Source organism: Geotrypetes seraphini, chromosome 1 (genome assembly GCF_902459505.1).
Source record: "Geotrypetes seraphini chromosome 1, aGeoSer1.1, whole genome shotgun sequence".
In the NCBI taxonomy this organism is placed as follows: domain Eukaryota; kingdom Metazoa; phylum Chordata; class Amphibia; order Gymnophiona; family Dermophiidae; genus Geotrypetes; species Geotrypetes seraphini.
In genome coordinates, this window is record NC_047084.1 from 213391788 (window position 1) to 213417395 (window position 25608).

The following is a 25608-nucleotide window of genomic DNA, read 5'->3' on the forward strand; positions in this document are numbered from 1 at the left end:
AGAGCAATGGAACACGTTAGAGGGTACTGTTGTGAAATTCATATAAAGGATGTCAGATGTATATCTCTTCATAACCCCCTTATAATTTAGGGTAAGCCTCCCAAAACCTACTATATCCACCTGTTTACCACCCTAATAGCACTTATGACTACAGGTAGATACATGGAACAGTCTCCCGGAAGAGGTGGCAGAGACAAGAGATTGTGTCTGAATTCAAGAAAACATGAGATAGGCAAGTGGGATCTCTTAGAGAGAGGAAGAGATAATGGTTACTGCGGATGGGCAGACTGGATGGGCCATTTGGCCTTTATATGTTTCTATTGTAGGTAGCACCTATATGGCAGTATAGTAGGGTTTGGGTGGGCTCATACGTTCTACCATAAATGTAGTGGTTAGAGTGGCTTATAGGCCTGGGTCTTTCTATGGTTCACGAGCCCAATCGCCAGGCTACTTAAGATACCTGTGTGCAGCTCTACTAGGCCTCTCCATACCAGATGCTGTTTTAGAGACAGGTTTGTACCTTTTTGTTCTCATTTTTGTTGTTCTAATTTTTGTGTGGTGGAAGGGAGTCAGTGAGCACTGGGGGAGTGTGGGGTTGTCTTACCTAGCTAGCATGCAGTGGTCATCTGGTCAGTTTGGGCACCTTTGCGGAGATGCTTCTAAACATACATACATAAAATCCATTTCTAGACCGCATTACCTTTAAGTTCTATGCAGTTTACAAAAGATTAGCTAAGAATACAAAATTAGTAATCGTTAGGAGTCTAGAAACCAAGAACTTTGAAAATAAGTATGGTAAGTCTTCAACTGTCTCTTAAACTACAAATATGTGGGGACCCCCACCAACATGGCTTTACCCTGTCAATCGAACCTGATAGGGTTCTTTGACTGGGTAACAAAAAACTGGACCGGAGGGAGTCCCTTGACATCGTGTACTTGGATTTCATTAAAGCTTTTGACAATGTTCCACACCGCAGGTTATTGAACAAGATGAATGCGTTGGGACTAGGAGAAACGCTGAATGCATGGGTAGAAGATTGACTCAGCGGCAGACTTCAAAGGATGATGGTAAACGGTACTCTCTCAGAAATGTCAAGAGTAACCAGTGGAGTACCTCAAGGCTCGGTCTTGGGACCGATGCTATTTAACATCTTTGTAAGTGATCTGACTCAAGGACTTAGAGGCAAAATTACGTTATTCGCCGATGACACAACTATGTAACATGGTTGGCCGGGCAACAGAACCTAACTGCGCATCCGCACGAAACACTATGGAGCATGACCTACTTTTACTCGAACAATGGGCCAGTACTTGGCAACTAAATTTCAACGCCAAAAAATGTAAGGTGATGCATCTTGGTAGTGGGAATCCGTGCAATACTTACACCTTAAATGGAGAAAAACTAACAAGAACTGAAGCAGAAAGCAGACTTGGGAGTAATCATCCGTGAAGACATGAAGGTTGCAAATCAGGTGGAGAAAGCCTCAGCAAAGGCTAGACAAATGCTCGGCTGCATCAGAAGAAGCTTTATCAGCCGAAAGCCTGAAGTTATAATGCCGTTACAGATCCATGGTGAGAACACACCTGGAGTATTGCGTCCAGTTTTGGAGGCCACACTACCAAAAGGATGTGAAGAGAATTGAGTCGGTTCAGAGAACGGCCACAAGGATGGTCTCAGGACTCAAAAATTTTCCATATGAAGATTGTCTGAGCAGGCTGCGCTTATACTCGCTCGAGGAGCGCAGAGAAAGGGGGGACAAGGAGGAGGAGGAGGAAATCTTTACTCTTACAGGTCCCACGGTGACAAGAGGACATCCGCTAAAACTTATGGGAGGAAGATTTTTTGGGGACACCAGGAAATACTTCTTCACCGAGAGAGTGATTGATAGATGGAATAGTCTTCCACGTCAGGTGGTCGAGGTCAGTAGCACGCTAGACTTCAAGGGACGATGGGACAAGCAGATGGGGTCGCTACAAAAGTATAACAGAGGATAGTTTCTCGAGGGTGGGAGGGATACTGATTGTGCAGACTTGTTGGGCCACCGGCCCTTTTCTGCCGTCATGTTCTATGTTTCTATGACGTCAATAGTAAAGGTTTAAACTCCTTATCACAAATTACAGCCTGGTAACATAGTAGATGACGGCAGCTAAAGACCCGAATGGTCCATTCAGTCTGTCTAACCTGATTCTATTTAAATTTTTTTAAAAAATTTTTCTTCTTAGCTATTTCTGGACAAGAATCCAAAGCTCTACCCAGTACTGTGCTTGAACTCCAACTGCTGAAGTCTCCGTCAAAGCTCACTCCAGCGCATCCACACCCTCCCAGCCATTGAAGCCCTCCCCAGCCCATCCTCAACCAAAAGGCCATATACAGACACAGACCATGCAAGTATGCCCAGTACTGGCCTTAGTTCTTCAATATTTACTATTATTTTCTGATTCTAGGTCCTCTGTTTTCATCCCACGCTTCTTTGAACCCCGTCACCATTTTCCTCTCCACCACCTCTCTCGGGAGCGCATTCCAGGCATCCACCACCCTCTCCGTAAAGTAGAATTTCCTAACATTGCTCTTGAATCTACCACCCCTCAACCTCAAATTATGTCCTCTGGTTTTACCATTTTCCTTTCTCTGGAAAATATTTTGTTCTATGTTAATACCTTTCAAGTATTTGAACGACTGAATTATTTGAACGTCTGAGTGTGTGGAGCAGTGGTTAGAGCCACAGCCTCAGCACCCTCAGGTTGTGGGTTCAAATCCCCCACTGCCCCAGGTACATTAGATAGTTTGTGAGCCTGCCAGGACACTTAGGAAAAAATGCTTGAATACCTGAATGTAAACCACTTAGACTATAAGTGGTATATAAATGCATAAATAATAATAATAATCTCCCCTGTCCCTCCTTTCTTCTAGTGTATACATATTCAACATATTCAGGGCTTCCAGTCTCTCCTCATACATCTTCTGGCACAAACCTCCTATCATTTTCGTTGCCCTCCTCTGGACCACAAGTCTTCTTATGTCCTTGTCAGATACGGTCTCCAAAACTGAACACAATACTCCAAGTGGGGCCTCACCAATTACCTGTACAGGGGCATCAACACCTTCTTCCTTCTACTGGCTACACCTCTCTTTATACAGCCCAGCATCCTTCTGGCAGTAGCCACTGATCGTAATTTACAACCTTTCGCCGATGGAAAAATCAAAAGAGCTTTAAAGCTTCGAAAGGATTTTTGAGTGGAAAAGCAAAATGATTCAATCAAATTAGAAGGAATATCGCCAGCTAAAACTTTGTAATACATACAGCCCAGCTTAAAGATAACCTGCGCCTCTACTGGCAGCCAGGGCAATTCTTGATAGAAATGAGATACATGATCATACTTTTTCAAACCATAAATTAGTCTTGCTTCAGTGTTTTGAATAATTTTCAAACTAGAAAGGTTTTTCTTAGTTCCAGCCAAGTAGATTATATTGCAGTAGTCCAAATGGCTCAATACCAGAGATTGTACCAGCAATTTGAAGGCCAAAATATTGAAATAAGCCCTAAGAGTGTGCAGTTTCTATAGAGTATGAAAACCTTTACGAACTACCAAAGATACTTGATTACACATAGTTAGGTTTTGATCAATAGTAACCCCCAAAATCTTAATGGTTGGATGGATTGGACATTGCACCATCTTTTAACATAATGGAGGTCTCGAAGTTATTCTGACGAGATGAAGCAAAAAAGAATTTTGTTTATTCAGAATTAAGCTTAAGTCTAATTTCTAACATCCATCCCTCAATCAAATCAAAAACTTCCTCAACCACATGTTTGATGTTTGCAACAGAAGGATTTGTTTTTTATAGATTTCTTTAGTTTGTGTTCACTCACCCGCTTGTGGTCTCTGTTTTCACCTAAGTTCAGTATGTGTATGCGCATTGCTGCCAGTCACTTTCACATCATGTGTTTTTGTCGCATAACATTTAAGCACATTATTGCACCTTTCACAGGTTTGTGAGCATTTCCAATAATCTATATTTTCTGGGTTTCAGTTTCACGTTTACACTTATAAACATTAGCAAATTATCATTTTTTGTATCTGTAATACTTATGTGAAATTATTATGTTCACCACGGTGGTTACATGCATGAATTATAAATAACACTATTTTTCTCCACTCTGTTCGCACATTATCCTCATTTCTTTATCTCATAAGTCTATTCGATCTCATATATTTGTTCACATGGATCTTTATTTGATTTATTATTTTTTGCACACCAATTTATATTGATTTACGTATTATACATATCTACTTAGTTTTCATATTTATTTTCATTAGGACATAAGAACATAACATAACATAAGAACATAAGAAATGCCTCTGCTGGGTCAGACCCGAGGTCCATCGTGCCCAGCAGTCCGCTCACGCAGCGGCCCAACAGGTCCAGGACCTGTGCAGTAATCTTCTATCTATACCCCTCTATCCCCATTTCCAGTAGGAATTTGTCCAATCCTTTCTTGAACCCCAGTACCGTACTCTGCCCTATTACGTCCTCTGGAAGCGCATTCCAGGTGTCCACCACTCGTTGGGTAAAGAAGAACTTCCTAGCATTTGTTTTGAATCTGTCTCCTATCAACTTTTCCGAATGCCCTCTTGTTCTGAGGAAGGAGTGTTTTCTGAAACACGGACCGTGTCAGGTCCCTTGGTTTGTTATAAGGTGGTATTTTCAACTGCATAAAATATTTGGTATAATAAACATTGCAGTTTGTTTTTTTGTTTTTGCAACAGAAGAAGAACATGGTATTATGATAGTAATATCATCTGCATAACTAATAACTTTATACCAAGATTGCCCAATTTGGTACCCAGAGATGAAAGGTAAACATTGAACAACAGAGGGGAAAATGATGAGCCCTTGGGCACACCACAGGAGTTTTGCCACTCATGAGAACAACCATTATTCATCCTTACTTTCATCCACACATGAACCTTATTCCGTTTCCCAAGTATATCTAGATATTCCAATAGCTTAGTGTGATCAACTAAGTCAAATGTGCTACTTAGATCAAACTGCATGATAAGGGCATTAGAGCCCCAACTAAGTAGATTATGAAGAAAATCCAGGATAGCAGCAAGTACCGTTTCTGTACTGTAATGAGAATGAAAACCTGACTGAGAGCCATGCAATAATGTACGGTGTTCCAAATAACTCACGAGCTGCAGTTGAACTAGGCCCTCCATTATTTTAATAAACAATGGGATAGAAACAATTGGTCTTTAATTAGAGACCAGCAAAAGTGATTTTTTTTATAATTCTTAACAATTGGTGTAATAATAATGTGCCCTCCAGAGAGTGGACATGAAACCATATCCAAAAGATAAGGTAATCAATTGTACAAATCTATCTTGAAATTCAGTGGGGCACTTTTTATTGTTGATGGGACACAATGATCCAAAACACAATAAGAATTAGAATATTTGTTATATAACCTCAAAAACTGATTCCAATCAGGTCTGTCAAATGATGTTCAGAATAAATCAACAGGCATGCATCAAGTCTGAAGTGAGAATTATCATCTGATAATTCCCCTGTAATTTACATGATGACCTCAAAGAGGTGATCTTGGAACTAATGTAATTAGCAAGATCAGTTGAAGAAAAGACTTCTATAAAGTTAGATTGAGTGAACCGAGAAACATCAAAAACATTTGAAACAAGTTGGAATAATTTCCTACTTTAGCAGAATAAAAGATTTTCCATTTTTCCTTAATTAAAAATTTGTAATTATGGACCTCTTTATACCAGATTTCACGATTAGCTTTTGTTTTAGATTTCAACCACTTTCTTTCCAAGCGTCTGACTAGATGTTTCATAGTATGTAATTCTAAGTCAAACCATTCCTGAGATTTCCCAGAACGTCTTTTGATAGAATGTTTGGGGGCTATATCATTGAGAATCGAATTACAGACCTTATCCCAATGAGAGGAAAAATCCACAATATCTATAACTGCAGGTCACAGTTCAACTCTCTTCCAGGTCTAGTTCCAAATGTGTAAGTTCCTTCCAGGATGTCTTGCAAAATGTTTGATTATCACTGCAAGACGTCCAAGTCTAACCTGCCCTTAGGCACACCTAAAGCCCACCCATAACACGCCTCCAGCATTCCCATCTCGTGCTCTGGACACACAGAAGATGGGACACCTCGCTAGACATCCAAAAAGGTGGTTTCAATTACTGGCACCTGGACATCCTGGTGATTAGGACGTCCAAGTGCCAATTTAGCATGCTTTTTGGATGTCTGTGTTTTTTGATTATGAGCCGGTTGGACTAGTGCTTGCCATTCAAGCTTTATTGTGAAGTAATGTACATTTCAGGTGCAAAAATCCAAAGATGTGGTAGGTTAGAGGCTCATCTGGATGGACAGGAAAAAGACCTCAGTGAGATATTGTCTGAAGATCTAAAGGTTTCTAAACAAAGTGACGAGGCAATGGCCAAGGCCAGAAGGATGCTTGGCTGCATTGAAAGTGGCATAACCAGCAGAAAGAAGGAGATGACAATGCCCCTGTATTAAAAGTCATTGGTGAGACCACATCTGTGTTCAGTTTAGGAGGCCGTATCTTGTGAAGAATGTGAAATGACTTGAAACCATTCAGATAAAAGCAACCAACATGATATGGGGTCTGCACTAGAAGACATATGAGAAGAGACTTGAATATGTGTACCCTGAAGGAGAGGAGGAATAGGGAAGATATGATAGAGACATTTCAGTTCTTTAAAGATAGTAGGTAACAAAATAACCTTTTCCAAAAATACAGAGGCTATAGAGCTACCAAACATGAAAATTTAAAAGCAGCATCAGAAAATACTTTGTCATGGAGAGGATGGTGAATGCCTGTAATATTTTTCCATGGGAAGTGGTGGAGTCAAAACCAGTTACGGAAGTCAAACAGGCATGGGATAAACATAAGGAGGTTCCCTATAGGGGATGAAGATGAAATAAAAGTATTGAGTATTACTATTCATAATGAAACTTAAATAATTTTCCCACTGTAAAGAATAGAAAATAAGAGGCATGGAGGAGATAGACTGCAAGTATCAGTTACAAACCTGAAGAAAAAGGGAGAGTAACCCACATGGAATTACAGGTAGAACTTTGACTGCTTTTCTGATCAGACTGAATGGACTGTGCTGTGTTTACCTGCTGTCATTTACTATGTTACAATGAAACAGAGAATTTTTTAATGAAGTATTAGAAAACTTTATTAATAAATAATGACATATTGTAGATACTGGTTTTGAATGAGTCTGTAAAGCAAAATAAAGACATGCGAACCATCAGTTAGAAATCTACACACCTTTAAATCATTCAGCCAAGAGCAGCCATGTGCTAGCCCTGGGCACAAGGCAGATTGGAATTGTGGAACCTTTCCAGTTTTAAAACACAGCATCTCTAAGACCTGAGGCCAAAAGAGTCTTTCAAGTTCCCCACACAGGGCCCAAAGAGAGTACCCTAACATTAAGCTACCCCTGCCTTCAACATGGATGCCATTGATTTTAGTGTATTGCCTGCTAAACCTCCTGTCAAGGTATCCTGGGGAAAGGGATTGGGACTTGTATACTACCTTTTTTTGAAGCTGTATAACCGCACTCAAAGCAGTTTACATATAGGTACATCAAGCAATTTTCCCTATCTGTCCCTGTGGGCTTACAGTCTATCTAATGTACCTGTAACAGTGGAGGACTTGCCCAGGGTCACAAGGAGCAGCGTGGGGTTTGAACCCACAACCTCAGGGTGCTGAGGCTGTAGCTCTAACCACTACACCACACGCTCCTATTGGAAGAATATAATTTAATTCTTTATTGTAAGGATGATCAAACTTAACCTGGAAGATCTGAGATTCATCGAAGCCATACAGCTGTACAGCCATACAGAAGTACAGTTTTTGTTGCTCAGACATGCTGCTTCCCAGGAGAGCTAGAAATTTATGTAGATCTCCTTTGCCCATCTCTGCTCTACCCCAGAGCTACTGTTGATCCCTCAGAGGGCTTGAAAATCCTATTTAATTAATGAGCAAGGTTAATCATAACTGCAGTGTCCAACAGTTTCTTCACACAACATGTAATTAAACTCTGGAATTCGTTGCCGGAGAATGTGGTCAAATCAGTTAGCATAGCGGGGTTTTAAAAATGTTTGGCTATATTCCTAAAGAGGAAGTCCATAGGCCATTATTGAGATGGCTTGGGGGAAATCCACTTCTTATTCTTAGGATAAGCAGCATAACATCTGTTTTATTACTTGGGATCTAGCTAGGTACTTGAGACTTGGGTTGGCCACTGTTGGAAACAAGATACTGGGCTTGATGGACCTTTGGTCTGTCCCAGTATGGCAATTCTTTGCTCTTATGTATTTAATGTCATATTTTCTTTATCTAGAATGGTATTTACAAATTGGAAGCAGAAAAGTATCTCCATCATTTAACACAGATGTAAAGAAGCTTCTTGTCTGAGGCAAGGCAGTCATCATTTAGCTACAAACGTAATTCAAACCGATGAATAATACTTTATTCTGTGGGCGACGTATATAAAACATATAGTGAAAGATAACTAGGTTTCTGTGCAAGGATGAGAAATGACATCAGTTTTAGACGTATGCAAGATATTTCAGAATTTTGATCTCATTCCAAGCCTGACAGACATGCTACAGCCTGGTGAGGAGATGCGCTGTGAGCCAACAGTCCGGTTGGCTTCATTATACAAAAACACAAACAGCAATGCATTCAGTCTGCCAATAACTCTTGGAATTAAATAAGTGCAATGAGAACATGCAGACAGCTCTAAATAAAACCATTCTCTCCCACCTTCTTCTCTTTTGCACTATTCCAGTCCCCCCCGCCCCTCTCTTCCTTCTTCCTCCTTTCTTTCCCTTCTCCCCATTTGTACTTGGTCTGTTCACTGGTGGTTGTCTCTTCTTATGCTGGTAAGATTTGAGTCCCTGCTGGGCAGAAATTATGCAGTGACAAAAACATACATGAGGAGCTTTTGATATTAATTCAGAGCTATAGCACAAGTTATACTCTTGTCTCCTATCATTAATTGTTGCTTAGTAACCATACTAAAATTCATAGTGTAAGATATTCAGTATGGTTTAAGCAGAGAGGAAAGGTGATGGGATTTGATGTATTGCCTTTCTGTGGTTGCAATCAAAGAGGTTTACATGTTATATACAGGCACCTTTTGTGTACCTGGAGCAACAGAGGGTTAACTGATTTGCCCAGAGTCACAAATAGCTGTAGTAGGTTCTGGCCATCTACCAGCAGGTGGAGATAGAGAGAACTAATTTGCAGGTCCTCTTATTGGATGGTAAGCTTCCTGACCAATTACGGTAGTATCACTCTTGCCAAAGCAACAGGAACCATAAAATTAGGAACAAAAAACTCCTTTTCCATAACCAGTGATAACACTCATAAATACTAACCTCTAACTGTGACAGGGAACAAGCATCACAAATAACAAACTGGGTAACACAGTAATAATGGGTGATTTCAACTACCCCGATATTTACTGGGTAAATGTAACAGGGCATGCTAGGGAAATAAAATTCCTTGATAAAATCAAGGACTGCTTTATAGAGCAGCTGGTTCAGGAACCGACAAGAGGTGAAGCAATTCTAGACCTAGTTCTTAGTGGAGCACATGAATTGGTGAGGGAGACCACTTGATAACAGTGATCATAACATGATCAGATTTGATATAATCCCTAGAAAAAGTGTACACAGGAAATCCAATACAATAGCACTTAACTTTAAAAAAGGAGACTATGATAACATGAAGAGAATGGGGTGCAGTTGCAAAGGTCAAAAATATACATCAGGCATGGATGCTATTTAAAAATTCCATCCTGGAAATCCAGACTAGATATATTCCATGTATTAAAAAAGGAGGAAGGAAGACCAAGCAGCAGCTAGCGTGGTTAATAAGTGAGGTGAAGGAAGCTATTAGAGCTAAAAGAGAATCCTTCAGAAAGTAGAAGGATCTGACTGAAAATAATTGTCCCTGTGGCACTCCACTATTTACCCTTCTCCATTGAGAAAACCTGCCATTTAACCCTATCCCCTGGCTGGCACAGGCAGAAGAACTTGCTAATTGATCTCCTGTTGTGCATTAGCATGTTAATTCTGTTTTGCCACCAGCCACGAGTCCTTCTTCCTCCTGCCATGTCCCCTCCCACTTATGCAGAAACAAAGGGCCAGATTTTGTAAATGGTGCCTAAGCATGCTTACATTGTAGGCACAACTCAGCACGGTTGTCAATCAATCTCTAGGCACCGCTTATAGAATCCCACCTAGTGGCACCTAGGCATACTCATGCATCACTAGGTGTCCTAGAAGTAGGCACTAGTATATTAGGTCAGGATTTATTTGGCCTAATTTACTGGCACCTAACTCTGATGCCTAGCAATGGCCTAAGTCAACCACACCTATTCTCTACCCCTAACCATGCCTACTTGTTGGATAAGCATCATTAGGCATCAGAGGGCACCTAGACATAGGTGTCACTAGGTGTCCTAAGACTTTGACACAAAACTCTTAATTTAAATTTTTTTTTGATTGGCTGAAAACTGGCTCGGTCAATTACCATGCCAATTAAGGAAAAGTTGTGCATGGATTCCAAAGTTAGGCATCGCTAGGCACCTTGATTAGAGCACCTAGCGGCGCCTAATGTAGGCATCTGGCTCGAAGTTATGCTGAAGGAAGGGACACTTTATAAAAACAACAAGGAAACAAAGAAACCCCATGGAAACCAAATAAACACAAAGAGAGTAGGGATGGAACAGTACACATCAACCAGGAATTAGTATAAAAATATAAAGTCTTTTATTGATATAAAAAGGAAGGGACACAGCAGGAAGGAGGACTCGTGGCCGATTGCAGAACAGAGTTAACGTGCTAACCCGGCAGAGTAGGAGAGTGGAGACTAAGGGCTCCGTTTATGAAGGTGTGCTAGCGGTTTTAGCACGCGCTACAGTGCCACACGCACGCTAGATTCTAACGCCTCCATAGAGCTGGCGTTAGTATTTTCCGTGTAGTGCGGGGCTTGCGCGTGTGGCATTGTAGCGTGCGCTAAAAACGCTAGCGCACCTTTGTAAAAGGAGCCCTAAGTGAGCTGTAACTTGCAAGTGGGCGTCTTCTTTTAGCTATGAGTATGAAGGATAATCGTAACAATGGTGAAACTAACGTAGAATAGAATTGCTAATCAATGTGATGGATGTGCTTGTTTTTGAGTGCAAATTAATTCAAAAAACAGCTTCATAATTGACAAGCAAGCACGCATTTCATCATCCACCATTTCATCATCTGCAGTTCTCTTTTTTTTTTTAATTTAATTTCTGTCAGAGCTGAAAATCCAAATTCACAAAGATAAGAAGATCCAAACGGTAACAAAGCCTTGATTGCTTTGTTGCTCAAGTTAGGATAACTACTGCATAAAAAATACAATTATTTGCTGTTAGTTTTCAAGGACCAATCATGTCAAAGAATGATGCTTGTCTGGGTGGTTGTATCCTTACATTCACAGACTCTTGCAAACACAATATACATGTCATCTATTCTAGTGTGTACATATGAAGATAATTTTTTAAACTAAAGTAAAATTCTGTAATCTCTTCTGGCACGCCCGGAATCTCTTTGGGACACAACCCTGTGCTGGTATAGTGTGACCTATCTCTCCCAAGCATTCTGTGGCTCTTGCAAGGCTCAGACTTTCTTCTGCACATCTGATTTGTTAAAATCACAACAAAAAGAGCATGGACAGTTTAAGAACTTGAACAGTCTTTGCTGCTTTTTGGCTGCACAGCTCAAGGTTGGAAAGCAATGCTTGATAAGAAACTTGACTTTTCAAATTTGTTTTCCTATGGGATCTATAGTGATATGTACCCGTGGTGCTAAAGTATTGGAACTTAAAACAATTTTGATTGTATTGAATTTTTTAGAATTCTTCTATAAGTAGATTTTAAAATATATAAAAATGATTTTAAAATACTGCCCAGCAAGCCAGGTATCTCTAATGATTTGCGTTTTCTAGGCTTCATATAAACCATTACTGAAGCATGTGGTGGAGGAGATATTTCACCCAGACCGGTCTGACTGCCCTGATATCGAACACATGTCTGCAGGTCTCACAGATCTTCTGAAAACCGGTTTCAGCATGTTCATGAAGGTAAGACGGCCACCCACAGTTCATTGTGATCCGATCCTTGTCTGCTCTGCTCATTAAGAGAGTCTGTTTTCGAGCACTCATACAGCTGTTTTACATTAGTACGTTCTTGTGCTTATGCAACAAATCCTTTCTTCTGTGTGTCAGGAATGATCACTGTTTTACTCAAGTTCACTTGATTGTGGCTAGTGCAATCTTGGGACGTGAAGGAGCAGTGTGTAATCAGTGTGTGGATACTATTATTTTTATGTATGTTTTATTATAATCCAGCAAGGATCGTAGATTGTGTAATAACCTTCAACGAGTTCTCAGTATTCGCATCCCTGGTGAGAAACGGATGACTCTGTCAGCAGCAGCAGCTGGAGAGGATGCCTAGAAAACTTGCAGTGAAATGTCTTCTCCCAGTCTGACATGTAGAAAGTCCCAGCCAGTAGTAATTATAAATGTAAATACATGGTAGAATGACCTCTGCTTTACAAAGGCCTTTTTCCTGCTACGAATAGTATTAAGCAATTACAGTGGTGGTGGTGTTATAAGCACCTGGCAATTGCTATATACAGTATAATTATTATTATTTACATAGTGTGCACACACGTACATATATCAGTAAAACTTCTGGCCCTGAATTCATGTGGTCATACCAATATATTTTATACATAAATATAGGGTCATTCTCCAAAGTTCTAATCTCCATGTTCTTTCCAGTCATCTATTCCCTGACTTCTATGTTCTCTCAGCCTCTACTTGCCTCTGTACTCACACCTGCTCCCTCTTTCCATCCCTTCTCTCCCTTTGAACTTACTCATCCATGCAAGACCTTTTCCTCTTGTGCTAGTAGAGACTGGGTCACTGGCAGATACTTCTACAGGCTCCATGGTGGATGTATCTTTGCCAGCAGGATTGGGAATCTCTACCAGCTCTTATATTCTCCACGTTGCAGTGTGGATGAGAATGCGTTAGCAAAGAGGGTTGGGTATCTCCATATGTAGCACCATGTGGGTAGAGCGGGAGCCTTCACAATTTCATTACATTACATTGTACTTATAGACCGCGTAGCCATTAGTTCAACGCGGTATACAAAAGATTACTAACAATGGTCACAATGGGAGAAATAAAGTAAGTTAAGTAGTCAGATATTTTGTAAAAAGATAGGTCTTCAGTTGTGTTCTAAACTGTTTGTAAGAATAAGCTTTAAGCAGGAATGTTCGAAATTCTTTATCATGAAGAGCTGCTTGGGATGCTAACGTATGGTTTAGAAATTTCTTACTTTTGCAGCCCTGAACAGAAGGAGAGTTAAACAAGGGATGAGTTTTTCTACTATGTCTATATGATGCTAAATAAAGGGCTCCTTTTACAAAGGTGCGCTAGCGTTTTTAGCGCATGCACTGGATTAGTGCACACTACCCGAAAAACTACCGCCTGCTCAAGAGGAGGTGGTAGCAGCTAGCGCGTGCTGCATTTTAGTGCTCGCTATTCCGCGCGTTAAGGCTCTAACATACCTTTGTAAAAGGAGCCCAAAATCTACTAACCAAGTAAAGAGGAGCTGTACCATAAAGAGCCTTGTAACAGAAACACCCCCAGCTTAAACACCCGAGCCTCCATAGGCAGCCAATGTAGCTCACAATAAAAGGGGGTGATATGATCATATTTCTTCAAGCCGTAAATCATTCTAACCGCTGTATTTTGTGATTGACAGGAGCAGCAGGAAGTGTGTGAGGGGGGGAGGGGCAACATAACATTCATTTGTGCATCATCCTACCTGCTTAAAGATTCAATAATAAGTATCTTTATGTGAAAAAGTATGTGAATCTCTCATTCACTAAATGGTGGCTCCTCCTTGAGCACCAATAGCTTCAACTAAATGTTTCTGGCATCTGCTAAAATCTCACATTGCCCTTGAGGAATTTTGGTCCAATCTTCCATACAGAATTGTTTCAATTCTTTGACATTTGAGAGTTTCCCCACAAAGAATAGCTTACCTTTAGGTTTGCCATTTCAATATAGTTTAGGTTGAAACTTTGATTTGACCAATTCAAAACATGAAATCTCTTCTTCTTCAACCAGTCTGTAGTACATATAAAACTATGAGTGGCCAAACTGAGTCAGACCAAAGATCTAGCTCAGTATCCTCTTTCTAGCCAGCCACAAGTACCTAGCAAGATCCCAACAAAAGTAGCAGGATTTCATTCTACTTACCCCCAAGGTGGGAGGACTCGAAAAGTTAGCAGAAGGAACATAGATGGAGAAACCTGAAACAAAGGGGAGGCAGAAGAGAGGGGAGCAGATGTTGAACTTGGGGGTGTATAGAGGGAAGAGAGAAAGAGATTGCAGAGAGGTGGAAAGATTCTGGATCAAGGAGGAAGGAAGGAAGGAGAGAGAGTCAGAGAAAGACCTGGAAGAAAGGAGAACAAATGTTGGGGATGGAGGGTATTTGTAAGCAACAGAGAGACAGAGGCCTGGACCAAAGGGGCAGACTGGATGGGCCATTTGGTCTTTATCTGCCATCATCTTTCTATGACATGAGGCAGATGCTGGACTATGGGAGGTGCAGACAGAGAAGAGACGGGGGGGGGAGACCCTGAGGAAGAACAGAGAGATGCAAGATCATAACAGAGGAGGGAGAGAAAGGGAGACATGTTGACAATAGGGGTAGAGAAGAGAGGAAGGAAAGTTAGACTCATGGAGGGACAGAGAGAGATGTTGGTTGGGTAAGGAATGAGGTCCGAGGAGGGGAAGCGTGCAGGAAGCAGAAAGAAAGAAATATTGGATGCACAGTCAGAAGGAAGTGCAACCAGAGACTCATGAAATCACCAGACAACAAAGGTAGGAAAAATGATTTTATTTTCAATTTAGTGATCGAAATGTGTCAGTTTTGATAATTTATAATCTGCTGTCTATTCTTCTATAGTTGTTACTGAGGTGACATTGCATATTTTAAAGGCATCTGCCTTGACCTCATTGTAAAATAAAACAAATATAAATGATAATTAACATTTTCTCTGCATTTTGTGTTTTGTTTTTAATTTTGTAGGTATGAATTAATAAGATTATTTTCTGTGTGCATGAAAAATGAATGGAAGAAATTGCATTACAAGTACTATTATAATGGGGGTGGGGGTCAGGGGCGGAGCTTAGGCTGGAGTACTTGGTTGGTATTTGTTAGACTTAGGGGGTACTTGGTTTGAAGAAGTTGAGAAACACTGGTCTAGGTGACTATGGAGTTCACTCAGTAAGGGCCCCTTTTACAAAGCTATAGTAGCAATTCTCCCATGGCAAATGCACCAAAGTCCATTCAATTCTTATGGGCTTCAGTGCATTTGCTGTGGCAGAATTGCTATCGCAGCTTTGTATAAGGAGCCCTAAGGTAGGAACTACTGTCTCTGTGCTATGTCTTAAACAAAAAAAGATTGCCGGGGCTTCAAAGCATTAACCGATTCAACATGAGTTTGAAGTTGGTTGAATATCACTCTCTCAAGTACGGTAGCTTTGAATGAAATGGAAGGTTTGATACTGGCCAGTAGTTATTCGGAATAAAAGGATCTGCATTACTTTTTTACAAGGTTGGCTTAAATGCTACTGGAACACTGCCTAAGTGTCAACCCTTAAAAAAGGGAGTCATATTGAGCATTGGAAAATAATAATAATTAATAAAAATAGTGCAAATTTAATTTTCCCCACCACCAAATTTCCCCATCCCCTCCCCCCCCCCCCCCGGCAACTTTTTCATGCCACCCGGCTGGAAAAAATTTCTGGGGAGAACACTGCCTCAGGGATCTCCTCTTGGTCCTGTTCTTTTTAAGATCTTTTTGGCTCCTTTGGCACTTCAATTTTTGGAGTTTATTTTCTTCATCTACACCAGGGGTGTCAAAGTCCCTCCTCGAGGGCCGTAATCCAGTCGGGTTTTCAGGATTTCCCCAATGAATATGCATTGAAAGCAGTGCATGCACATAAATCTCATGCATATTCATTGGGGAAATCCTGAAAACCCGACTGGATTCCGGCCCTCGAGGACCGACTTTGACACCTGTGATCTACACCAATGATATACAGCTTCTTATATATATATATAGAGAGAGAGATAAAACTTGAGACTGAGAGTTTGCAGTTCTCTCTAGATTAGGGTTCATTTGATAATACTCTACTAAGGGAAGTGCACATAAATGTTGCAAAGGAACCACTTCTACATTGCAAGATAAAGACTACAGAATAACACCAATCCTTTTGAAAATAATTTGAAACCACATGAGGAGAATTGCAGAAAGCTAATACAGCTTAAAATTGCTTTTCAGTGTAATTGGCCAGAAATCAGCAGTAGGTCACATTAACTCAAAGACTGTTAAACTCTGTTAAGAGAATGAAAATGCCAATTTTGAGTGCCATATACAGATCTAATTTTCAGCATAACATAAATGCATGTTTTATTTTATTTGCCTAGTTACAGTTTTATGTTTTGTTATAGGAACCAGATCCATTTGCATCACAGTGACATAGTAGTTGGCAGAAAACTGGACTGTCCAGCCTACTCAGTTGTCCCTGTCTACTGCAGGAGTATAGAAACCTCCCTCTGATGTCACTTCCTAGCCCTGGGTCCAGGAAGTGATGTCAGAAGAAGAGCCGATGTAGGTGCAACAGCAGGTTGGAGGTTGCTGTTCACGCCAAAAATGTTACAGAGATACGGGAGAAAGGAAATGTCGCATGGAGGAGAGGGAGGCAGAGAGGAGGACGGGTGCCACTCTCCTACCAAGATGGCACCTGGGGTGGCCTCCCCTCTCCTCCTACTGTGCCACTGCTCATGAGCCAGGTTATGTGGAGTATGATCTTAGTCTCTCAAATTTACCAGTGATACTACATAAGAACATAAGAATAGCTATTCTAGGTCAGACCAATGGTCCGTCTAGCCCAAAAGAATAGAAACCTGATGGCAGATAAAGGCCAAATGGCCCATCTAGTCTGTCTATCTGCAGTAACCATTATCTCTTTCTCTCTCTGAGAGATCCCACATGCCTTCTTGAATTCAGACACAGTCTCTGTCTCCACCACTTCTTCCGGGAGACAGCTCCATGCATCTACCACCCTTTCTGTAAAAAAGTATTTCCTTAGATTACTTTGGAATCTATCGCCTCTTAACTTCATCCTATTCCCACTGGAATGAGTGCTTCCTTTCAATTGAAAAAGATTTGACTCATGCGCATTTACATCACATAGGTATTTAAACATCTCTATCATATCTCCCTTCACCTGCCTTGTCTCTAAAGTATACATATTGAGAGCCTTATTACGAAGACGACACACCATTTTAGTAGCCTCCAACTCTATCCTTTTTATATCTTTTTGAAGGTGCGGCCTCCAGAATTGTACACGATATTCTAAATGAGGTCTTATATAGGGCATCAATACCTCCTTTTTCCTACTAGCAATTCCTCTTCCTATGCACCCTAGCATCCTTGTACCTTTTCCCATTACCTTTTCAACCTGTTTGGCCACCTTAAGATCATCACATACAATCACACCCAAGTCCTGCTCTTCTGTCATGCACATAAGTTCTTGACCCCCCTAAACTGTGCCTGAAGATTTTAAATTACGGCAGCGGGAACTGGTATGTAGGGGAGTTGGGAACTGGGGAGAAGTCATACTATAGGATCCAGCTGAGGGGGGGGTGGCTGGTGTTGGGAATGAGGGAAGGACAGATGCTGCATGGACTGTAAAGGGAGAATCAAGAAGGACAGATATTGCATGGACTGGAAAGGATTTGGGAAGGCAGGGAAGGACAGATGCTGCACTAGCTGGGGTGTTGAGAAGGCAGGGAAGGACAGATGCTCCATGGGCTGGGAAGGGGTTGGGAAGGACAGATGCTGCACGGCTAGGGGTTAGGAAGGGAGGGAAAGAGAGATGCATTGGTGGGGTGGTGGGAAGGGAGGGAAAGAGATGCTGCTGATGGGTGAGAGAAGAGAAAAAGAGATTTGTTGGACATAGGTGTGTGGAGTGGGAAGGAAGAGAGATGATATACATGGGGAAAGGAAGAAAGAGGGAAAATTGTTGTAGATGATAGTGATGGGAGGAGGGATGGAAAAATGTTACACTGGAAGGGAGGAGAGATGACTCAAAAAAGGAGAGATGTCAGATTCTGGAGATGATTGATGGAACGAGAGGAGAGATGTCAGACCAGAGAATGGAAGGAGAGGAGAGACTGCAGGAAGGAGAGAGATTTTAGACCACAGGAAGAGAGACAGAAGGACAAAGAGATGCCAGACAATGGGAGAGGAGAGAGATTGCAGGCTATGGGAAGGAGAGGATAAAGATGCCATACCATAGGAGAGGGGAAGGGGGAAGACAGATGTCCGACCATGGTTGAGGGAGAGAGAGGGATGAGATGGCCTAAATGCATTACTTTGCACTTTTCCACATTAAACTTCATCTGCCATTTCTCCGCCCATTTCTCTAACTGACACAAGTCACTCTGGAGTTCCTCGCTATCCTTCTGTGATCTGATTGCCCAGCATAGCTTTGTGTCATCTGCAAACTTGATGATCTCACTGGATGTTCCTTCTTCTAGGTCATTGATGAAAATATTAAATCAGATGGGCCCAAGTACCGAGCCCTGGGGCACACCGCTAGTCACTTTCTCCCAGTCTGAGAACTTCCTATTTATGCCCACTCTCTGCTTTCTGTTCTCCAGCCATTTGCCTATCCATCTTAGTATATCTCCCTCTATTCCATGGCTTTGCAGTTTCCTGAGAAGTCTTTCATGTGGAACCTTGTCAAACGCTTTCTGGAAGTCCAAGTATATTATGTCCACCGGTTCTCCACTATCAATTTGTTTGTTCACGGTCTCAAAAAATTGAAGTAAATTCATCAAACATGATTTCCCTTTCCTGAAGCCATGTTGACTGGCTCTCATTAGGTCGTGTGTATCCAAGTGCCGGACTATGCTATCTTTAATCAGTGCTTCAACCATCTTTCCAGGGACAGACGTAAGGCTAACAGGTCTGTAGTTGCCCGGTTCTCTTCTTGATCCTTTTTTGAAAATTGGTGTGACGTTGAATGTTAATGCTAAAGATGGATATAGAATTACGTTCAGGGATATTATTTGACAAACACTAGGTCAGAAAGAGTCAAAATCCAAAAGACATATAACTGACCATATAAATAAGACAAGCCTTTGAAGGGTAATCAAGAAATCTATATATATAAAATCGGAGGTATGTATGTGTGTATGTGCCGCGATCACGCAAAAACGGCTTGACCGATTTGAACGAAACTTGGTATGCAGATCCCTCACTACCTGGGATGATATGTTCTGGGGATCTCGCGGCCCACCTGCACACGTGGGCGGAGCTACAAACAGAAAATCAGATTTCACCCATTCATGCCAATGGAAAAAATGTAAAAAGCTGCCATTCTCACAGTAATTCAAAAACGGCTTGACCGATTTGAACGAAACTTGGTATGCAGATCCCTCACTACCTGGGGTGATATGTTCTGGGGGTCTCGCGGCCCACCTGCACACGTGGGCGGAGCTACAAACAGAAAATCAGATTTCACCCATTCATGTCAATGGAAAAAATGTACAAAGCTGCCATTCTCACTGTAATTCAAAAACGGCTTGACCGATTTGAACGAAACTTGGTATGCAGATCACTCACTACCTGGGGTGATATGTTCTGGGGGTCTCGCGGCCCACCTGCACACGTGGGCGGAGCTACAAACAGAAAATCAGATTTCACCCATTCATGTCAATGGAAAAAATGTAAAAAGCTGCCATTCTCACAGTAATTCAAAAACGGCTTGACCGATTTGAACGAAACTTGGTATGCAGATCCCTCACTACCTGGGGTGATATGTTCTGGGGGTCTCGCGGCCCACCTGCACACGTGGGCGGAGCTACAAACAGAAAATCAGATTTCACCCATTCATGTCAATGGAAAAAATGTAAAAAGCTGCCATTCTCACAGTAATTCAAAAACGGCTTGACCGATTTGAACGAAACTTGGTATGCAGATCCCTCACTACCTGGGGTGATATGTTCTGGGGGTCTCGCGGCCCACAACTCTATGTTGCTTGCTCAAGGGTGGGTTCACCCAAGAATTTATATGTTCTTGCTCCAGGAGGTGAAACTAAAATTGTTGTTTATAATCACGTTTTGCGTTAGTTGTATTGTATTCATTTTGTCAAATATTTCACATTATAATTTGAATATTGTACTTTTTATTAAGCTGTAAAAAAATAATTTCATTCACCACTATAAAGTATCTTTATTTGAATCCATTTACAGTGTTATTGCTATAATTAAATACCCGTGCAACGCCGGGACATCAGCTAGTATTGTATAAAATTACTCAGAGATGTGAAACTCTGAAAGGAAGGCTACAAAACCTCCCTTGGGTAAAGAGTTCACCTTCCAGTCATTGTTATTCTATAAAAATCTTTTTTGATCACAACCTGGAAAGGCTAAAAAGTTCAAACTGTTTCAAAAGTTCAAAATAACTGGTTTGTTCTTGTTGTTAATATCATGCAAACGTCACTGCATACTTGATGAAAAAATCCACTTAGCTGTTAAACAGGAGTGAAAGGGGGTCCCAACGTGGCCCCGTTTCGTTCCCTGCTTCAGGGGACCCGATGTAAGCTGGTTCAGATTAAATCCTAGTCGATACTAGTGCTGGAATGGCATAACTGCGTGACTTGCAAACAAACGCATCATAGCTGGGGAGTCAAAAAGATAACTTCTTGAGATTCAGACATCGGGTCCCCTGAAGCAGGGAATGAAATGGGGCCACGTTTGGGACCCCCTCACTCCTGTTTAACGGCTAAGTGGATTTTTTCATCAAGTATGCAGTGACGTTTGCATGATATTAACAACAAGAACAAACCAGTTATTTTGAACTTTTGAAACAGTTTGAACTTTTTAGCCTTTCCAGGTCGTGATCAAAAAAGATTTTTATAGAATAACAATGACTGGAAGGTAAACTCTATACCCAAGGGAGGTTTTGTAGCCTTCCTTTCAGAGTTTCACATCTCTGAGCAATTTTATACAATATTTCTTGATTACCCTTCAAAGGCTTGTCTTATTTATATGGTCAGTTATATGTCTTTTGGATTTTGACTCTTTCTGACCTAGTTTTGTCAAATAATATCCCTGAACGTAATTCTATATCCATCTTTAGCATTAACATTCAACGTCACGCCAATTTTCAAAAAAGGATCAAGAAGAGAACCGGGCAACTACAGACCTGTGAGCCTTACGTCTGTCCCTGGAAAGATGGTTGAAGCACTGAGACTAGCCCCACCAGTGCACGTTCTTGTTCAGCAGAAACTTGTCTAACTTTGTCTTGAATCCTTGGAGGGTGTTTTCCCCTATAACAGCCTCTGGAAGAGCGTTCCAGCTTTCTACCACTCTCTGGGTGAAGAAGAACTTCCTAACGTTTGTATGGAATCTATCCCCTTTCAACTTTAGAGAGTGCCCTCTTGTTCTCCCTATCTTGGAGAGGGTGAACAACCTGTCCTTATCTACTAAGTCTATCCCCTTCAGTACCTTGAATGTTTCGATCATGTCCCCTCTCAATCTCCTCTGTTTGAGGGAGAAGAGGCCCAGTTTCTCTAATCTTTCGCTGTACGGCAGCTCCTCCAGCCCCTTAACCATCTTAGTCACTTTTCTCTGGACCCTTTCGAGTAGTACCATGTCCTTCTCTTAAGTGTGTTATTCAGATGTCTCATTTATGGAATTTGCTACTCTTGACAATCCAAAATGAGTTTTTAAAAATATATCCTTAAACAAGCAGGCCAAAGCCGTTTACAAAATTACTAGCTTGAATTCTTTTGGTGGCCCTTAGAGCTTTCTCATATTCACATTGTAGCCCTTTATATGGAAAAGGTTGGGAACCACTGCCCTCTGCAAAACCTGTTTTAAAATGTTGACATTTTCAGTCCAAGATGCCATGGCTGCAAAAAAAAACAAAAAAAACAAATAGTAAGTTAGAAATTGTTCAATAAAGAAATGGCGAACAAAACCAAAAATATAACTTTTCCTTAGTATGATTCAATGTTTGCTTGAGTCTGTGTGCGTGTTCAATTCACCTTATCTCAAAAAGGATACAGCAGAACTAGACAAGGTTCAGAGAGGGGCAGCAAAAATGAGAAAGGGGCGGGTACACCTTTCTTATGAAGAAACACTAAACATGATAGAACTGTTCTTGGAAAATAGACAACGGAGAGGAGACATGATGGAAGTTTGTGAAATCATGAGAGGGTGGAATGGCTAAATAGAGAACAGTTGTTTAAACTTTCAAACAACACAAAGACAAAGGGACATTCCATGAAGCTAACAACTGGCTAATTAAAACAAACAGTAGAAGCAATATTTTCATGCAGCACTTAATTAAGCGGTGGAATCTGTTGCTAGAGGATGTGGTCAAGTTGATTAATGGAGGGGAGTTCAAAAAAGGTTTGGATAAGCTCCTGAAAGAGAAGGCTATAAAGAAATTCAGCAGCCAGAAAGGCTTGGGAAAACTGTTGTTTACCCCTTGAAATAAACTATGTGAAAAGTGAGAGCCCATTTTACACAGAGCATTGAGATCAGAATGAGATATTCAGATCAGGACTAAGGGCTAGATTCACAAACTTTTTTTCCGGGGGCGATCCGTGGCCGATTCAGCAGGCCCGACGAATTCACAACACGAAGAAATTCAAATTAGGGCGGCCGGAGGAACGACCCCCTCCGACCGCACCGATCGCGAGTATGCGATCCTGACGCATGCACAGACCATCTGCTTTCCCTAGTTTTCCGTTTTTGTTTTTTTTTTATTGCTGGCTTTTTTGTTTTTTAACGACTCTCCTGCTGTCCCCTTCCACTCCCTGCTTTCTGCCGCCTTCCCTTCAGTGCGAGTCCACGTGTTTAAAACAGGGATGCACTGTGGCGTGCAGCCCCGCTTTAAACCCGCGGGCTCGCATTGCAGGGAAGGCGGATCTCCCCAGTTCACACACCCTTTGTCCCAAACTTTAATTCCATGCAGGTCCTCCAAAAAGTCATATTTTTTTCAGGAGCTTGGAGGTGTACTTAAACTTCCATCACAAATCATTTTTAGAGGACGTGTGCACATAAGCGGTTGGGGGGGTTGTTATTCCTTTTTACTTGCTCTGGAAGAAAAAGAGGAGGGGCTAACTCAGCTTGTCTTTTTCCTTTTTTCTGCAGTGGATTGGCTTGCCATGTGGGTTACATGAACCTTACATGTTCTACAAGGCTTTTCAGTTCCACCTTGAAGGCAGATCAAGAATTTTTTTGTCCCGGGGCAGAGTGCAGGGCGGCAGTGGAAGATCGGGGCAGAGTGCAGGGCGTCAATAGAGCAGGAGAGTCAGCAGAGAAGTGTGCGACTGGTCCCCAGCAGTCGCTTCTATTCTTGATCGGCCGTCCCTATCGGTGTCCCAAATTTGTTTGGTGAATCGCGTCCCTGCCTACTTTGCATGTGTTTCCCCTCATTTGCATGCACGGATTTGAAGCAGATCGCAGGAGAGGTTTGTGAATCGGGCAGGAGGGAAATCTGGTACACGTTCGGTTTGCTTAGTGAATCTAGCCCTTACTCGATTCCAGTAGCATTTTATAAAACTTTGATGAATGTGGAACTTTCTGTAAAATACGTTTAAGAATATGCAGGCGTGCACATGTATTTGCCTGTGCTTGCAGTAGGAGCAGCCATTATACAAATATGTTGAAGAAATGAATGGCACAAGCCCAGCAGCTTCCATGTGGAAACAAAAATGTTTCAACTTTCATAGTGGTCCCATTTTATAATCCTCGATGTCAGTTAAGTAGTGAAATCGCAATTTATTTTGGAGGCAGAAATAAAAAACATGGGATTAAGCGGAATTACTCATTTAATCCTTTGTGTAAAGCCCTGGCCAAAAAGAGCATTTTCTATAAATCTGTGCATGCTTTTGAGTTAGTGGGAATTTTTTTCCCATAAACCATGTATTCTTTTTGTAAAATGGGCTACAAGTAGATTTTTGTTCCGCATGAGGCATTCCCAAATTACTGCTTCCACTATGAACCTTTGAAATTGCTGGATGGTATGGATTTCTACATATAAATAGCAGCTTTCTGAAATCACCATTTCCACATGTATGCTATGTACACATGTGTAGCCCCTGGGAACCTATAGTTCCCTGTGGTTGGTTATGTACACAGGAGGCTGGCCAGAAGAACACTATCAGGTAAAAGGAGAGTAAATAGGACAAATAGAAATTCCCCCATTACCAGTATATTCAGGGTTCTGGGACACTGATCCCCTAAGCTATATGCACAGAAGCAGCCTGCTGCTTAAAGAAATTCTCAGCCATCTCCCACAAAATTATTAACTAGAAAGAGACAAACTGTTTCTCCCTACTCTTTTCCCCTTCTGACTCCAACTGCCCTCTATGCTTTTCTCTACATCAAGCTGAAAAAACTCTGACTCTTTCAAAAGAGCCAAAAGTAGCTCTCTGCTTTTGGCAGTGGGAGAAGTCCACACAGTGTGCATGATAGCTTCACTGTTGCTATGACATCAGAGGCTTGCCTGCTGAATCTCTGCACTTAAGACAGATTCAGTGACACACAGAGAGATTTAGGGAACACAGGAATCCCCCTCCTCATTGCACTTTGGAAGATGCAATGAACATGGGAATCTCCCTCCTCACATATGTAAATGCTGCTATTTATACAAATAGATGCTTCTAAAACGGGTGTGCAACCATGGTTCTTGAGGGCCATAGCCCCATCGAATTTTCATGATTTCCACAATGAATATGCATGAGATTGATTAATAAGTACTATTTCTATTGTATGCAGATAGATCTCATACATATTCATTGTAGAAATCTTGAAAACCCAAAAAGGTTTGAAGCCTTCAAGAACCCCGGTTGCCCACCCCTATTCAAAAATAACCTACTTGATCTACTTTGTGTAGGATTACCAGACATCTGGGAAAACCCGGACATGTCCTTTTTTTAGAGGACTGTCTGGGTGCCCAGACGGACTATCCAAAACCCGGTAGTTTATCTGGGTTTTGGAATGTCCAGGCCTCCCGACCATATCTGGAGGGCCTCTGAGCATGCGTGGATGATGTCACTTGCATCCGCGCATGCTCAGAGACCCTTCAGAAGTGGCCTGGAGGTCAGAAACAAAGATGAGGCTTTTCAGGGGTGGGGCTAGAGGTGGAAAAGGGTGGGGCTGGAGGTGGAATGGGATAGGGCCATGTGTCTGGGTTTCTCCAGACAAAAATCTGGTAACCCTAACTTTGTGGGATGTGCTAGACCAGGAGTGGGCAACTCAGGTCCTCGAGGGTCGGAATCCAATCCTATTTTCAGGATTTCCCCAATGAATATGCATGAGATCTATTTGCATGCACTGCTTTCAGTGCTAGACTCATGTGACCTGAACTAGCCACTG

General features: G+C 41.6%; 1 protein-coding gene across 1 annotated transcript in view; it reads left to right on the top strand.

Annotated features, from left to right (window-relative positions):
• SCFD2 (sec1 family domain containing 2) overlaps positions 1–25608 on the top strand; it is a 622955-nt gene that overhangs the window by 559212 nt on the left and 38135 nt on the right. The window contains exon 7 of the mRNA XM_033945418.1: positions 12063–12197. Coding sequence (XP_033801309.1) covers positions 12063–12197 — 135 coding nt within the window. The remainder of the gene's footprint in view (positions 1–12062; positions 12198–25608) is intronic.